Source organism: Lithobates pipiens, unplaced genomic scaffold (genome assembly GCF_037356315.1).
Source record: "Lithobates pipiens isolate NorthernLeopardFrog02 unplaced genomic scaffold, aLitPip1_a1.2 Scaffold_16, whole genome shotgun sequence".
NCBI lineage: Eukaryota > Metazoa > Chordata > Amphibia > Anura > Ranidae > Lithobates > Lithobates pipiens.
Genome location: NW_027507748.1, coordinates 366,042,816 through 366,060,594, shown reverse-complemented (window position 1 = coordinate 366,060,594; position 17,779 = coordinate 366,042,816). Strand labels below are relative to the sequence as shown.

The 17,779-nt window shown below is 42.7% G+C and overlaps 1 protein-coding gene across 1 annotated transcript in view; it reads left to right on the top strand.

The window, feature by feature from the left end:
- Positions 1–691: 691 nt before the first annotated feature.
- Positions 692–17,779, top strand: part of FUCA1 (alpha-L-fucosidase 1) — a 40,546-nt gene continuing 23,458 nt past the window's right edge. Inside the window, exon 1 of the mRNA XM_077482067.1 lies at positions 692–1,099. Within this exon, the coding sequence (XP_077338193.1) occupies positions 744–1,099 (356 nt within the window). The 5' untranslated portion in view covers positions 692–743. The remainder of the gene's footprint in view (positions 1,100–17,779) is intronic.

The following is a 17,779-nucleotide window of genomic DNA, read 5'->3' as shown; positions in this document are numbered from 1 at the left end:
TAACAACTGTATTTTTATTTCCTCCATCAGCTCACCTCCCACAGTTATTACCTTTTGTTTCCACTTGACCCTCCCTTCTAGATTGTAAACTCTAACAAGCAGGGCCCTCTGATCCCTCCTGTATTGAATTGTATTGTAACTGTAATGTCTGCCCTCATGTTGTAAAGCGCTGTGCAAACTGTTGGCGCTATATAAATCCTGTATAATGATATAGCTAAAACAGGAAGTGGGAGGAAATCCCTGGCTGTCACCAGAACTAGGATCTCTATTGGAAGGTTTCCTTCATTCCTGTTCTGGTGACAATCTAAATTGTGGCTTTCACTATGGTGATAACAGTAAACGGCATTGGCACTCCCTAATTGTGAACATAGACAGCAATACAACCTGACAGGTGTTCTAATCCCTCAGCAATCTATACAAAACAACAAAAAAAAAGGTGTGCCTTCGGTTACACATTGTCTTTTTTATTCATTGTCTAGTATATGATTTACATTTCAGGTACAGAGTTGCTTTTATTGTTTTCTGTGTGAGCAAAGTACAAGCCCTCTAATGAATGATCACATAGAAGCAGACAAGGCTTGTTGTCGCCTATGTCCAGAGCCATCCAATGAGATGCGTCCATTGCGTACAGGGCGGGGCTTGGTGTATGATGAACACAGAAGGGCGGTGACTACAGGTTTAAATAAGAGCCGCTCTTCCGGTCCCATGACAGGCTCCGCAGAATCAGCTGAGACCCTGTTATAATGGGGATGGCTGCTGTTAGTTGTGCCAGCCTATTGGTGTGCCTGTGCGCCCTGCAGAGCGGGGTCGCCTCACGGTACACCCCTGATTGGGACTCCATAGACAAGCGCCCCCTGCCGGCCTGGTTCGATGAGGCGAAGTTCGGTATCTTCCTGCACTGGGGGGTGTTCTCGGTGCCGTCGTTCGGCAGTGAGTGGTTCTGGTGGAACTGGCGGCAGGAGAAGAGCAAGTCCTATGTGGACTTCATGACTAAGAACTATCCGCCCGGCTTCTCGTACGCAGACTTCGCCCCGCAATTCACCGCCGAGTTCTTCGACCCGGACGCGTGGGCTGAGCTCTTCCAGCGGGCCGGGGCTAGGTGAGTGTACTCTATACTATAGCCTATCAGGGCACCCGGCTCAGGGGATGTGGAGGAACTCTACCAGGAAGTGGTGTTAGGACTAGTCCCTGTATTCTACCTCTCACCGGCTCCGACATTGAGCAATAGTGTGGAGGCGTGGCTACTGCTTTCTCAACTTCCTATTGGTCAGTCTGAGGTGTTGAGCCAATAGGGATGCTGTACAAGGTGTGTTGGGATGTAGGTGAAATGGAGGATGCTGCAGGTGGTCCTCGTAGGTTTGCACTGTTGTTCTGCAGGTACATGCATTCCTACCTTGTGTTAGGACAGCTCCTTAACCACTTCACCCCAGAACATTAACCACTTTCAGACCATTTTGCTGGCCAAAGACCAGACCACTTTTCACGATTTGGCACTGTGTCACTTTAACGGACAATTGCATGGTCGTGTAATGTGGCTACCAAACAAAATTTATTTATTTTTTTTTCCCCCCACAAATGGCTTTCTTTTGGTGGTATTTGATGACCTCTGCAGTTTTTATTCTTTGCACTACAAACAAAAAAAAGCAACAATTTTGAAAAAAAAAAAAGTGTGCATGTGTTTTTACTTTTTGCAATAATATTCCCCAAAAATGTATTTAAAAAAAAAAAAAAACTGGGAGCAGAGATCAGCGTCACTGTTGCTAGCCAGAACAGGGAGATGCTTGTTTACTTTAGCATCTCCCCGTGAGACGATTGTGGGTATCCCCATGGCGATCGAGTGCGCAGGACCTGCAATCGAACTCACAGAGGTCCCGACTGGCATGCGTACGATGGCATGGCGGCAAATTTTAAAGGGATGTACTTGTATGCCCATTTGCCTGTCCGTGCCATTCTGCCGACGTATATCGGCGTGCGCCGGTCGGGAAGTGGTTAACCCCCCCCCCCCCCCCCCTTCATTACTAGGCCATTTTTGCAATATGGCACTGCGTTACTTTGTCGTGAATGATAAAATCTCATTATACAGGATTTATATAGCGCTGACCATTTACACATTCGCTTTACAATGTAGGCGGGCAGTACAAGTACAATACGCTTTAACCTCCTCCTGCCCGCCCTATAGACGAATGATGGCGAAGCACAGTGGCTCTTGTTCTGGGACGCTGTCACCCAGTTTAGCCACAACCCCCTTTTACCCATGTGATCGGCTGTGTCACGTGTAAACAAGGTGATGCCATTTATCAGCTCTCCTCACTTGACAGTGTGAAGAGAGCCAATCAGTGGTATCTCACTGGGGGCATGTGTAAAGGTAATCCAGGCACTGATCATCAGTGCTGTAATTACAATACAGCTCTAAAAGTGCCCATCAGTGAGGCATATCAGTGCCACCTATCGGTTTTAGGGTTCCCACCTCATCCCCAAGCCAAACACATATGAATTACACATGTTCTGGGGCTAATTGAATGCAAATACAGCACCATGTGAGTTAATAGCCACCTTAACCAGCCTCAGAACCTGTGTAATTAATGTGTTCAAGTTTAACCGCTTGCGGACCAGCCGCTGCAGTTTTATGGTGGCAGGTTGGCTCCGCTGCGTGAAATGGCGTTATATTACATGATATATTACATGATCTCATCAGGCTTGCATAGCAGACGCTCGCACACCGAGAGCTCTGTGAGTCCGACCGCAGGTCCCGCCGACTCGCTGTCCTCGGATACCCACGATCATTCTGCCTAGTGACAGTACACTGATCACAGCTCCCTGTAATCAGGAGAGGTGATTAGTGTTCTGTCACAGCTAGTCTATCCCCCCTACAGTTAAAATCACTCCCTATGACACATTTAACCCCTACAGCGCTCCCTCCTGGTTAATCTCTTCACTGCCAGTGACATTTTTACAGTAATCAATGCAATTTTATAGCAATGACAATGGCCCCAAAAATGTGTCAAGTGCCTGCCATAATGTTGCAGTCACAATAAAAATCGCTGATTGCCGCCATTACTAGTATAAAAAATAAATTTATAAAAATGCCATAAAACTCACCTATTTTGTAGCCGCTATAACTTTTGCGCAAACCAGTCAAATGCTTATTGCGATTTTATAAATTTTTTTTTTTTTTTTTACCAAAAATATGTAGAAGAATACGTATCATCTTAAACTGAGGATAAGTTTTTAGTTTTTTTTGGGGAATATTTATTATAGTAAAAAAAAAAAAAAATTATATATATATATATATATATATATATATATATATATATATATATATATATATATAAATATAATTTTTTTTTTTTTTTTACTATAATAAATATTCCCCAAAAAAAACTAAAAACTTATCCTCAGTTTAAGATGATACGTATTCTTCTACATATTTTTGGTAAAAAAAAAAAAAAAAAATTTATTATATATATATATATATATATATATATATATATATATATATATATATATATATATATATATATATATATATATATATATATATATATATATAAATAAATTTTTTTTTTTTTTTTTTTTTTAATTGTTATTTTTGTTTATAGCGCAAAAAATAAAAACTGCAGAGGTGATCAAATACCACCAAAAAAAAGCTCTATTTGTGGGGAAAAAAAGGGCGTCAATTTTGTTTGGAAGCCAAGTTGCACAAACGCGCAATTGTCAGTTAAAGCAATGCAGTGCCGAATTGCAAAAAGTCCTCCGGGCTGAAGTGGTTAAAGGGATGAGGTGGCAACCCTACTATTAGTGCCTCCTAATCAGTGTTCATCAATGAAGCCTCATCAATGAAAGAGAAAAATTACTTATTTACCAAATTTTCTGCCAGAACCAAACTTTTTTTTTTTTTTTTTTACTCAAATGTTTGATCTTTGTTACCAGCGGTGATTAAATACCACCAAAAGGTTCTAGTTGTGGGAAGAAAATGATAAAACATTTACATGGGTACAGTGTTGCATGACCGTGCAATTGTCATTCAAAGTGTGACCGCTAGAGATTTCATTTCATCTGAAAATGGTGTTATTGGCATTCAGGCGGCAATGGGCGCTAAGAGAAAAAAGGTGCCGATAATGGCACCAAAAAAATCACGTGATTTTGCTGCCAATTTGCAGTGATTTTTACTGTGAATTTGCTGTGACTTTTCGCAGCTTTTACTGTGCTTATGGTGTGGTCATGTGACTTTAAAACTGTAGCACGGGTACGTTAATAATGCATTCTTGCTGCGTTTTCAATGTATTTCAACAGAGGGATGTTTTGTTTTATTTTTTGATTCTTTTTTGTTTTTTTTTCTGACCAAAATTTGCAGCAAGCAGGATTTTTAACACCACAATGAATTTGCAGATGACACTAAGCTAAGCAGGGCAATAACTTCTCCGCAGGATGTGGAAACCTTACAAGAAGATCTGAACTAATTAATGGGATGGGCAACAACATGGCAAATTAGGTTTAATGTAGAAAAATGCAAAATAATGCATTGGTGTGGCAAAAATGTGAATGTAATCTATGGGGAAATCTAGGACTAAACTTGTTCTCTCTGGAGAAGAAACGCTTGAGAGGGGATATGATTTCAATTTACAAATACCATACTGGTGACCCCACAATAGAGATTCAACTTTTTCACGGAAGGAAGTTTAATAAGACATGTGGACACTCATTACAATTGGAAGAAAAGAGGTTTAACCTTAAACTAAGTAGAGGGCTCTTTACTGTAAGAGTGGCACGGATGTGGAATTCCCTTCCACAGGCAGTGGTCTCAGCGGAGAGCATGGATCGATAGGTCTCACTGCTCCGCCGCTGTCATTCGGTGAAGCCGCGTTGACGTCACTCCTGCGCACACGGGAGCCGCCACTCGCTGCATATCGCCGTTGACCGCGGCACGCTCAGTGCACCTGTGCGCCGCTGTCTACGGCGCATGCCTTTCGGCAAATATCTCCTAAACCGTGTAGGTTTAGGAGATATTTCTTGGACCTACAGATAAGCCTTAATCTAGGCTTACCTGTAGGTCAAAGCGTGTTGTAAGGGTTTACAACCACTTTAATTCTTTTTCCCATTCTTTGATAAAATAAGGTGTTATAAAATTCTGTTCGTAAAGACATTAATTTGTATATTTGGGATAATAGATGGCTACGTTTTTGATAGTGTCATACACATTTTCTGAAATATGGTTAGGGAGTTCTGAGATCTTGAGTTTCAATTTTTTTTAAGTTTTGCATTTGTTTATTTCCATCCTGCCAACCTCATGTTCCCCTGTGATGATACCAATGCTACTTGGGAGATTAATATGCCCCCAGGGGCAAATTTTATGCCAGGGACTTTCGGCGGAATTCCGATGGATTTTCCGAATGAACGGACTTGGCCACACACAATCACACCAAAGTCCCACGGATTCGAGCGTGATGACGTACGACTGGACTAGAACAAGGAAGTTCATAGCCAGTAGCAAATGTCTGCCCTAGTGTCGGTTTTTGTCTGTCGGACTAGCATATACACAAGCGGATATCTCAATAGGAACTGGATCCGGCGGAGTTCCGGCGAAAAAAAATTTGAAACATGTTCTATTTCTAAAGTCCGTCAGATTTTTGGACAGCAAAGGTCCGATGGAGCCCTCACAATATCGAATTGTCCGCCGGATTCGTTCCGTCGGCTCTTTGCTGTCAAAAAGTCCAGTCGTGTGTATGTGGCATAAGACATAGTATTCGCATGGACCAAATGCTCCCTTTTTTCCTCTCCAGGAGGAAACCATGGGTAACCTCCCAACGGGGTCAGTGGGGATATTCTCGGGGCGTATTTGCCATTTTTATTCTATCCCATATTGCCAGTGTATTTTGCGTTAATGGGGATGTCCATCTGGATCAGTCCTTTATCTTTGGTTGGTATCCATGGTGCTCCTGCTAGATCTGTCTGCCATATTTTTCTCAATCACAACCCACACTTTATTTTCAGTATCATGACACCAGTTTAAGATGCGTACTAACGACATTGCTCTTTTTTACTTCTGCATAAGTTGTTATATGCTATACTATACTTTATGTATGTTTTAAAAAAGATCTGGGGGAGTATTATATTCATTTTGAGGGTATTTATCCTACCAAACACTGTTGATTGCCCTTCCCTTCTGTGCAGGTCCTCTGTTATTTCAGTGAGCAGGGAACCGTAATTTCGTTCATATAGGAGTTTTTCTTCTGCGGTTACCGGTATATGTACTCCTAGATAAAATGTCTACACCCTGTTCCATATAAACTGGTAATTCTTTTGCATGAGGGTGGTAGATGACTTTTTTATTTTTTTTATTTTATTTTTTATAATGTCCCATACCTCCGTACTGCCTGCATCAGTACCTTTATGGATTCTTGCGGTTTTGAGAGAAAGAATAGTAGGTCATCAGCATATGCTGATACTTTATGCTCTCTTGGGCCAATTACCACTCCAAATATTCCTTTGTTTTCCCTTATTCTACATAGAAATGGTTCCAACACAAGGGCAAAGAGAATCAGGGACAATGGGCAACCCTGTCTCGTGCCATTCCATATGTCAAAGCAACCTGACAGGGTCCTGTTGACCTTGCCCTTGGGTCCGCGTATAATGCGGATACCCAGCCCATCACCCGTTCTCCCAGACCTATTCCCTTTTAGTACTTCCATCATAAATGTCCAGTTTACTCTATCAAATGCCTTTTCGGCGTCCATTGATGGCACTACTCTTGGTGTCTTTTTGGGTCCATTCTGAATCCAATGGAGCACATGAAGGGCTCGGATAGTATTATCTTTTGTTTCTCATCCCATCATGAACCCCCACCTATATTATCAAAATGTACTAGCTGTGTTACTTTGTCCTGCAATCTAGTTGCTAATATCTTTGCTAGTAGTTTAATATCTGAATTTAAAAGGGAAATGGGACTATAATTTGCACAGTATTGTGGGTCTTTCCCAGGTTTTGGTATTGTCACAAAAGCCAGTAATGCTTCTGGGGGTAACGGATTGGTAGCTGTAATTTTGTTAATTTACAGCTAAATAACGCATGAAACCGTTGGTTACAAGGTGACAACTGTATGCACACAATACCTGGTGACGCAGTTCCTGCCATAACCAGCCCCTTTTTTTTGAGGTGAGTTCAAACCCCTTACATTGTATATCATAATCTTCAATGAGTTGGCCATCATATTGCAAAAATACAAACAATTGTACACTTCTTGCCGTCTATCCTTTTTTATTTTATTTTTTTCTATTAGGGAATCTAAAAATCTTAATCCACCACAATATAACACTCTCTTTTTAAGAGTGCAGCAACTATTAGGATGATTATCCCTTCTGGGTTCGCCTTGACCCTCCCACCCATCTGCTTGGTGCAGATTTTCCAGTCCCTCGTCGGGACCCTCCTAATTATAATACAATGGGGTTTCTCATCCAGTATACCCCAGACCATTCTTTATAGATTCTCTTATAGGGCTGCTTCCTTTATCTTAATACGCTCTTATTTTCAGTTCTGTGTCACTATGGAGGGGGGGGGGGGCGCCATTTTATATAATATATCAAAAAATTATTTTCCCTCCTTTTGTCCACCCTTCTGTAATGTAATTATGCTACCCCCCCCCCCCCCCCCTACATTCTAAAGTGCTGCGCAAACTTGGAGATGTATAAATCGTGAATAATATAGTAGTCAATGTGAGGGATGAACAGATGGTGGATTAGGAGCTTTGTGGTGACACTGGTTAGGAAGAGGTGTATCTTGGAGATAGTGAGAGTCCAGAAGCAATGAAGTGGACCCTTATGGCCCCTTTCCATTATCCGTTATTCTACTCTTATTCCTTACATTTACCCATGACCCTTTTGATGAGGCTCATCTGCTCCAGACACCTCCAGGGAATGAAAGGGGGATGCCGATTGTAAGCAGGACACATACACCAGCAGAGCCGGAGACGCAATTATAAGATGACCACCAGGGGATCTATAATGGTTTCCATACCAAAGGCATATATTCACATGCTGTTACCTTACAGCAGTAAGGTAAGGGAACACCCATATATTAAGCTTCACGGAGGATAAGAAGTCACCCATTACCAGTATTGCACCGCAGAACACCAGCGATCACCAGCACTTTATTTTCGTTTTATACAGTCCCTATATATGCGGAGATAGCGTGTGTGTGTGTGTGTGTATATGTGTAATAAAAAAAAAAAAAAAAAAATATATATATATATATATATATATATATATATATATATATATATATATATATATATATATTACATTCTTTGGATTTTTTTTATTCTATTCTCTTTATTGTTATCGGTTTTACCTATTGGATAATATGTGACATCTGCACTTTATATGTTCATGTGTTTGTTTACCACAAGTATTGCCTCTTACGGTGCTTTTAGTGTTTCTCACATTTATTTATGTACAGCGCATCACTATCCTTTACTTTACTTGTGGGCAGTCCTTGCCAAATTTGGCCTAGGTCCCAAATTCCAAATATGGATCAAAATGTATGCCCCCCCCAGCTAGAGTATACACGAACACCTGCTTATCAGATCCTTTCCCACTGAATCAAGGCAGGGTTGCCCTTTCTCTGGTGCTATTCGCTCTGGCAATGGAACACCTAGCCGCCCTTTTCAGAACAGACAGAGGTAAAGGGTATTCGGTGGGGATCGTTGAAGAAAAACTTTCCCTCTATGCAGACGATGCTCTGCTGATCTAGCAGATCCGTCCATGTTACTGCGCAGAGCCCTAACCCTATTCGATCAATTTAGCGACCTCGTTTACCGATAAACTGGGACAAATCGGTGCTATTTCCCCCCCCCCCCCCCCCGCCCCATGATTGACTATCCAGATACCCAGATGCAACTCCTGTGGGTCCACCACATCAAATATCTGGGGGTCAAAGTTATCAACAAAAAAAGCTGACTATGCAACGCACAACCTGAATCCTCTAATGGATCAGTTCACCACTAAATGTAATGCCTGGCGCTCACCCTGGTAGGTAGTCAATTTGATAAAGATGTTTTTGCCCAAGTTTCTCTGCTTCTTTAGAAACACAATGATATACATCCCCAGGACCTTCTTTAGGTGTCTGGAGGGGATATTGAAGACCTTTGTCTGGGCTGGGAGGCCCCTCAGGGTGGCAACGCGCATCCTCTATCTCCCTCTTTTGGGTGGTGGGCTGGTGCTCCTTAACTTCCTTATTTATTAATGGGCTGCTGTGATTGTCACTATCCATTGGTGGTTTGCCCAGACAGAATCTAGCAGTTATTCTGGAAGTGGCCACGCTGGGGTCCAACGCAGCACTCGGTAATCTTGTCTTCTGAGGAAGACAGGCTTCCCCTTATATGATCGTGCCTATGCTGAACCACTGTTGGTGTTTGGCAAGAGTCCAGAACAATCTGCAAGAAACCCTCTCGGTCTCTCCCCACATGCCATTGTGGACCAATCCAATACTCCCCCCCCCCCCCCCCCCCCCCCCCACTTCAATTCCCTACAGGACTCCTCATCGTGGGCACGAAAGGGTATTCTCACCATAAAACCTATATCTAAATATGGCAAACTAATGACTTTCCCCAAACTGAGAGCCCTTTATCCAATTATCTCATTTTGCTAGCAAAAAATGATTTTTAACTTGTAAACGACAAGTGAAAAATACTTGTTTACATACTTGTAAAAAAAAAATGGGCTTGGTCTTAAAGTGTGTGTGTGTGTGTGTGTGTTTTCAAAGCCCTCCAACCGGGATGTATGTGAACCACATAAACATGCCACAAGACTTGCATCATGAAATGGACTTGACGTGTGCCCTGGTCAGTATATCAAAAAAGGGGGCAGAAACATTCAGGTAGGGTTCAAAGCACTTTATTAGTTTAGTGTTATTTTACTGTTTTTGTCTTGAACGGATTGATGTTGACCCCGGGGCCAGATTGCTGGGTTTTGGATGCTGTGAGGTGGAGAATGAAATTTATCTTTTGAAGCGAGCCAGGTAACGTCTACACAGTTCCTGGCTGGCAGGGCTATTATAGGTAAACTCTCTTGGGCCACAGAAACCGTAGTAGGCCAGGTAGATGGCTGCTTGAATGACCATGCTGGGAAGAAAGCCAAACTGGGAACGAGAGAAGATGGATGAAATGTCTCTGAAGATGGTACTCATGATGAGCAAGTTTATGGAGTTGGCTTTGGGCTACTGCTTCTGAATGCCACATGGAAATGGCTCGGATCACATGGGTTGCAAACAGTGATGGCTTTGTGAGATCCTGTAAGGCAAGGAAGTGTTGGATGTCGGTTAAGTATATTCTGATGGTGTTGTGTGAGAGCCAATTGTGTGATAATATGAAATGAAAGCTAGTATGTGCTTAGTGTCTGTGTTTAATGTTGCCACAGGGCAGGATGCCAGAAACTTGCAGAAGGTGTTCCAAGCTGTGTGGTAGGCCATCAGTGTGTTGAGGGATAAGGATTGATTGAGCTGGGTCATGCTGTGAAGGTACTGCTTTAATCCAATTTCAGCTGAGAAAAAGTTGTAATAAGAGATGATGTTGGGTCAGCTCTGGGTTTTTGCTGGAAAGATGAAATGAAGTTAAAACGGAACAGTGCGTCTGTTGCACATGCCCAGAATGTATGTGCAGTGCACATTGAACTTATGCTGCAGGTATAATTGTACCAGCCTTCGTAGGAAGGACATAATCGGGAGCAACTTGGACCTGTCCTTGTTAACGATATCAGCAGTGACCTGGTTGTTGGTGGTGAAAGTCACAGTTTGTCTGGCCCAGGTATGGGGCCCCAGACCAAGAGGCGTGAAATAAGATTGTCCCTGGGTAATAATTCTCATTTTGAAGTTGAGGATCCCTGAGAGGGATTGAAGCTATTAGTACACACCTGTGCACAGGTAAAGTCCATGAAGAACCTGATACGGGTTGGTTTGTTGGGAGGCAAGCTGGCCTGCATGGAACAAATGTCAAGGTTGACCCCCAAAGAAGGGGATAGTGTGCTGGGCCTTACACTTTGTTTTCCTATGGGCACATTGAGATACCCAAACACCTCTCTTAACCTATTTAGGTCTACCAGGGGCATGCTAGGCTGTTAAATTAGCAGGAAGTCATCCAGATAATAAATGACCCTCTGGCACTAGGCTTGGTGCCACAGCATCCATGTGAGGGACTGTGCGAAGGAGCCACAGGCTGCTTTTAGATCCTAAGGTCAGTTTAGTGGCAAAGTAATGACTCCATTTAATGCTGTGCCAGAACCAGAGGGATGGTTAGAAGCTTAAATGCGTCTGATATGTCTGCTTTAGAAAGCCAGGCGCTTGTGCCTATTTTGAGAATGGCCTGGATCGCCATGTCGACTGAAGCATATTTTGGGGAGAATTCTTCCTCCAAGGAATTCAAACCCTGGATGAGGGAAGAATGAGGCGCAGACAGGTCATACACCAAACAAATTTTATGTGAAGCTGAGAAATGACCGAGGACACTGACTGAAGAGACACTTGCTGGGTGCTGGACCTGTCTGTCACTGGTGGTGGGAAGAGGCGGCTAAAGAGCTCCGCTTTCCTGGCTGTAGCAGTGAAGGGCACGCCCCTGCGCCTTAGTTCCGCTGTAACTTGGATGGTCCATGCCCTGAGGGAATGCACGCTGCCACTCTCTGAAACTGGAGAGGGTGATAGAGAGGCAGATGTAAGGTCTTTGCTGCTGGCCTGTGACATGGCTCTGGCTGAATTGTGCCCTAGTTGCAATGTCCTGGTTTTTGAGGTTGAAAGCTGTCAACTGGAACCTGGGGGAATAACGTCCAACCTGGTGCAAGGTGGAACTACCTGAACTTGACTGGCCCAAGGGGAAATTACAGACAACAGTGAGTTTGGCTGGGCAATTCTAGCAGCTTTATTTTCTTTCTTTGAAACAAATTAAGAGTTTCCTTGGCTTGGTGTTTGGGATCATTGTCTTGTCAAAATGTCCACCCTTGTTTTCAGCTTCATCATCCCTTTTTTTTTATTTATTTTTTTAACACATAACATTTCTGAACTTATTTGTTTGTTTTCTTGTGGATTACCGACTTGGTGAAAAGTTCACGTCAATGGCACGTGTGTGTGTGTGTGTGTGTGTGTGTGTGTTCAGACGGTCTTGGCTTGGTGTTGAATGGCTTCTATTGTTTGGAATCAGTATAATCAGTTTATCACGTGACAGAGAATCGGGTTGCTGATCCTGTTGAACAGGACAGACCTTCCTAAAGGTAAAGAGGGGACTTGCCAAGCTTTTGAAAAACACCTGTCCTCAACAGCCTTGCATGAAACAAAGGAAAAGATTTCTTCCACCACCATACTTCCCCCCCCCCCCCCCCCCCTTTTTTATTTTATTTTTATTTTGCTAGTCACTCAAAGCTGTTGTAACTTTTACAGTGAAACAAATTTGACCTTGGATGAATGTACAGGTGCTTCTCAAAATTTAGAATATCATCAAAAAGTTAATTTTATTTCAGTAATTCAATAAGTAGAATAATCTATATAATATAGGCACACACTGTGATATATTTTCAAGCACATCTTTCTTTTAATTTAGATTACTACATAAGATCAATTTACTTTTTCTGTGTTTAAAAAAAAAAAAAAAAAATACTGAAAAGTGTGTCCATGTACAGTATAGCATGCACTTAATACTTGGTCAGGGTTCCTTTTGCATGCATTACTGCATCAATGCGGCGTGGCATGAGGTGATCAGCGTGTGGCACTGCTGAGGTGTTGTGGAAGCCCAGGTTGCTTTGATAGCGGTCTTCAGCTTGTTTGCATTGTTGAATCTGGTGTCTTATTCCTTTTGACAATATCCCACAGATTCTCTATGGGATTTCGGTCAGGCGAGTTTGCTGGCCAGTCGAGCTCAGTGTTACCACGATCATTAAACCAGGTGTTGGTACTGGAAAATGAAATCGGCATCTCCATAAAACTGGTAGTAAGCGAGAAGGGCTGCACTGACTTTGGACTTGATAAAACAGTGGACCAACACCAGCAGATGACATGGCTCCCCGAATCATCACTGACTGTGGAAACTTCACACTGGACCTCTTGCGACTTGGATTCCACTTTTTCTGCAGACTCTGGAACATTGGTTTCCAAATGAAATGCAAATTTTACTGTCGTCCAAAAAGAGGACTTTGGACCACTGCGCAACAATTCAGTTCTTTTTCTCCTTAGCCCAGGTAAGACGCTTATGATGTCTCTGGTTCAGGAATGACTTGACACAGAGAATGCATTGTAGTCTGTATACGTCTGTGTGGTGGGCTCTTGAAGCACCGACACCAGCCGTAGTCCAGTTCTTGTGAATCTCCCCTGAATTCTTGCATGGTCCTTTGCTTCACAAGCCTCTAGGCTGCAGTTATCCCTGTTTTTCTCCTTCCACTCAACTTTTTTCATTAAATGCTTAGATACAGCACTCTGAACAGCCAGCTTCTTTAGCAATGACCTTTTGTGACTTGCCCTACTGTCTTCTGGACAACTGTCAAGTCAGCAGTCCTCCCCCATGATTGTGTAAACTAGTGAACCAGACAGACATTTTGCAGCCATGAGTGGTTACAAGAATATGAGCTGTAGTCCTAAAGTGTCTCATTTGTCTCATTAAATTTTTATTTATTTTTTCTCACTTAATTACGGCTAGAGCAGCGGTCTCCAAACTTTTTACTTCGAGGGCCACATTCTATATTTTCCACACATTCGTGGGCCAGAAAAAGAATTTATAAATAAATCCACAGTAGAATAGAATTTTACTTTGCTGACAGCAGGACTGGATGGTGTTCCTGTATCTGCTGGCACCTAAATGCTGAAGCATCATGCAGTGGGGCTAAACTTCCAGCGTACATGAGGCTTTACATCCGGGTCCCCATCACTCATCAGGGTATCACTACAAATTGGTGGCCCCATTAGAACCCCCCACATTTGTGTCCCCATCCATCTGAGTCTCCCTGCACATTTGCGTCCTAATCACAGCCCACCCCTGCCTGCATATTTGTGTTTGCATCAGAGACATCACCTCTCCTTCCGCATGTTTGTGTCCCCATCAGCCCCCCCCTTCTCACATGTTGGTGTCACCATAAGAGCCACCAGCCCCCTCCCACGTTTGTGTTGCCATCAGCCCCCCCCCTTGCCGGGGGAGAATATGCAGCGCAGGTTCCACAACTAACAGGTGGACTAAGGACTCCAGCTGCGGGCCAGAGGGGAAGACTAGAACTCCTGTCAGATTTGTCTGTCCCTATTGCATGTTTCCTCATTTCCTGCGTGGTGAAACCATTATCGTCAGAACAGATTGAGGGAAATGTCGCTCAAATGAAATCGGATGTTAAAACATGTCATGAGTTCTAGTCCTTTCCTGCTCTTGACATACACTTCAATAGGAATCCATGGCCCAATTTTGGTCGACCTGGGTCAGGATAATTATGATTATTCTTCATCTCTGGTATTGTATAAAGTTAGGACATGGACAAGTGTTGGTCAACTTACAAGGTATAAGGGCTTTCAATTGTGGACTTGCCAAAGTAGTATATTGGGACTGAGTCTGCTGAAGCAAGCATATAAACAATATTTTAACAGCTGACGTAGATGTGCTTTACTTGTATCCTAAAAAGGAACTATAGACACCAGATGATGATCAGATAAATGTCCGCAATCTAGTTGCTGAAATATCATCTCAGGCATGTTTATTTCTGCATTGGCCAAATATACTGTATATGCCTATTCTTATGACGGAAGGAAGAGGAAAGTAGGACGATGGTACAGACCCATCTTATTCTAAGGGGGGGGGGGGAATCCAACAAAGTCCAACTTGTTGATGCTTCTCCTGAGCAGGTCACCCAGAGCAGTTAGTGTACAGATGTGACAGTATCCTGAGCTCACATATTGGTGGATGACCATGGGCAGGAAAGCCAGAAATTACAATAAGGTATTGCAAGCAAATCCATACTCTAAGGGGGTGTGGTCTGACTATGGAGGAGTGAAGATGTGCCACTCTCGAGCCCTGTCCAGTCTGCAGCTTAATTGGCAGCTACAGGGGTGATTCTCCTGCTGATAAAGATTTTTTTTATTTATTTTTATTTTTTTTTGCCACACCATCGGCAGGCATCCTCACAGCCACAACAGTCACACCGGGCTCACTAGAATCCTTCTTCCCAAAAGTCGTCGGCAGCAGAGTGGGAAATCCAAGATGGTGGCAGCATGAGCAGCACCATGAGGGTTCGCCTGCACTGTCTCCTAGAAATTCTCAATGGCCTCACAACATAAAAAAAATTATAATTTACAAATGGAACATTACATCATGCACCATCATCTCCATGGAATGTGAGATAAATCTTTGGAAAATCTGGTCCCCAACCAGAACTCTCAAAGAAAGGGGGGAGAACAAGGGGACTATTGCGATGCACGTCACAACGTATAAAGACAATAGAAGAACAATTATATAAAAATATATACATTTAATTATTTGAATATAAAACCATTGACAATACAAAATAAACAGAGGCTCCTGTAAGCGGTGAAGTATTTCGACTAGTTTCGCTTTTCATTATGCATTATATACACACACACAAAAATAATAATAATAATATTTAGGATTTATATAGTGCCAACAGTTTGTGCAGCGCTTTACATGAGTGCAGACAGCACACTCTTACAATACAAATCAATATAGGAGGGATCAGACACACACGTATACACAAACACACACCTACTATACCTAGCTTGGATGTGCTTTGTTACCAACATAAAAGACTAACAAAATAGAAGAAAAAATACCCCCATCAAGACTGGGTTCACACTGATGCAATTGCAGACGTCGCATGCGATTCCCACTGCATTCCGCATGCAATGCCTGTGCGCAGTGTGAATTCAGCCATACAGTTTGGCTGAAATCGCATTGCATTTCCACCAAAATGGTGGAAGCAGATCACAAGGGCGTTCAGACCCCGGCGATCGGATTTCAAAGTTTGCACCCCTGATTTGGTGGGGGTGTCAAACTTTATGTTGAAAGCTGCAGCGGTGCACAGTGTGAACTGGCTGTGATTGTGATGCGGTGCAGGAGCCCATACAGGACCCGCTGTAGTTCTCACAGCGCATCAGTGTATAACCAAGTGTGAGATCAATCTAAACCACCACTGTTTGACTATTAACATTAAACATGCTTGATTGTGCTCATATGAGTGGAGGTGGGTGACTGGTGAGATCAGGAGAGATGCTACATAAGAAAAGGGGGGGGGGGGGGGGACAAAAGAGAGGGGAAAGGGAGAAAGAGCCCTTTCTTTGCTTTGAGAGTTCTGGTTGGGGACCAGATTTTCCAAAGATTTATCTCGCTGCACTGTCTCCTAGGGTGGTAAGCCACTTTACATCTTGACAGCTGGAGAGCACTACATGCTTCAGACAGGGACTACAGCTATTACTCAGTGCATAATATTATATTCATTCAGTCTGTAGATATATATCTCTATGTTCTGTTTTCCAAAGTAAAGATTACATTAAACTGCATACCCTAAAAGGCTCCTAGGGAAGAGCATTTTCTTTCTGCGTATGCTGCAGCATTTCACTGGAAATGCTCCATGCTGTGGTGAGATTTTATAATTTTCATTATAAAAAAAATTAAGAGTGCAATATGGAGTCTCCGATGGTCTGTGTGTTCACTGCATAACACTTCACAAAACACTCGAGTAGAAAACATGACCTATGCCAGGTCATGTTACTGGTTTCCTTCTGTTCCAGGGAACAGGTTCCCACCCTACCAATTATGATGGGACCAAAATTTAAATATTTGTCCTAAAAGCAAAACGCTATGTGTGGTGAAAAATTAACACTGCACATCACCCTGAACACAACATCCTCAAACATGAAATGTGGCAGCATCATGTTGTGGGAAAGATTTTCTTTAGCAGGGACAGGTAAGCTGGTCAGAGTTGATGGGAAGATGGATGGAGCCGAACACGGGGAACTCTTAAGCCCCATACACACTATCCGTTTTTTCTTCTTCTGAGTCTTTCCTTCAGATTTACCAAAACCATATAATATGAGGTCAAACCTTAGGTGTTTCAATTTGTATGCAATCAGGCAGGCCCTTCTACTACATGGTTTTGGTAAACCTGAAGGAAAAACTCTGCAGAAAATCTGATAGTGTGTATGGGGCTTTAGAAGAAAACCTGTTGGTCTGCAAAAGACTTCACTGGTGTGGAGGTTCACCTTCCAGCAGGACAACATCCCTCAACATACTGCCAGAGCTACAATGGAATGGCTTGGATCAAAGCATATTCATGTGTTAGGATGGCCTTAAATCCAATTGAGAATCTGTGGCAAGACTTGAAAATAGCTGTTCAGATGCTCTCCATCCAACCTGACAGAGCTTGAGCTATTTTGCAAAGAATGGGCAAAAAGTCACTCTAGATGTGCAAAGCTGGTAGAGACATCCCCAAAAAAGACTTTCAGCTTTAATTGCAGTCAAAGGTGGTTCTACAAAGTATTGACTTGAGGGCTGAATACAAATGCGCGCCACACTTTTTTCAGATAATTATTTTATTTTTATTTTTTTACAAATGATTATTTTCCTTCCACTTCACAATTTTATGTGCCACTTTTTGTTGGTCAATCACAGCAAATATTCAGTTTGAGTTCAGCGCTGCTTTAACCACTTTCAGACCGGACCATTTTGCTGGTAAATGACCAGAGGTCTTTTTACACTTTGGCACTGCGCTGCTTTAACTGGTAATTGCGCGGTCATGCAATGTTGTACCCAAACAAAATTTGC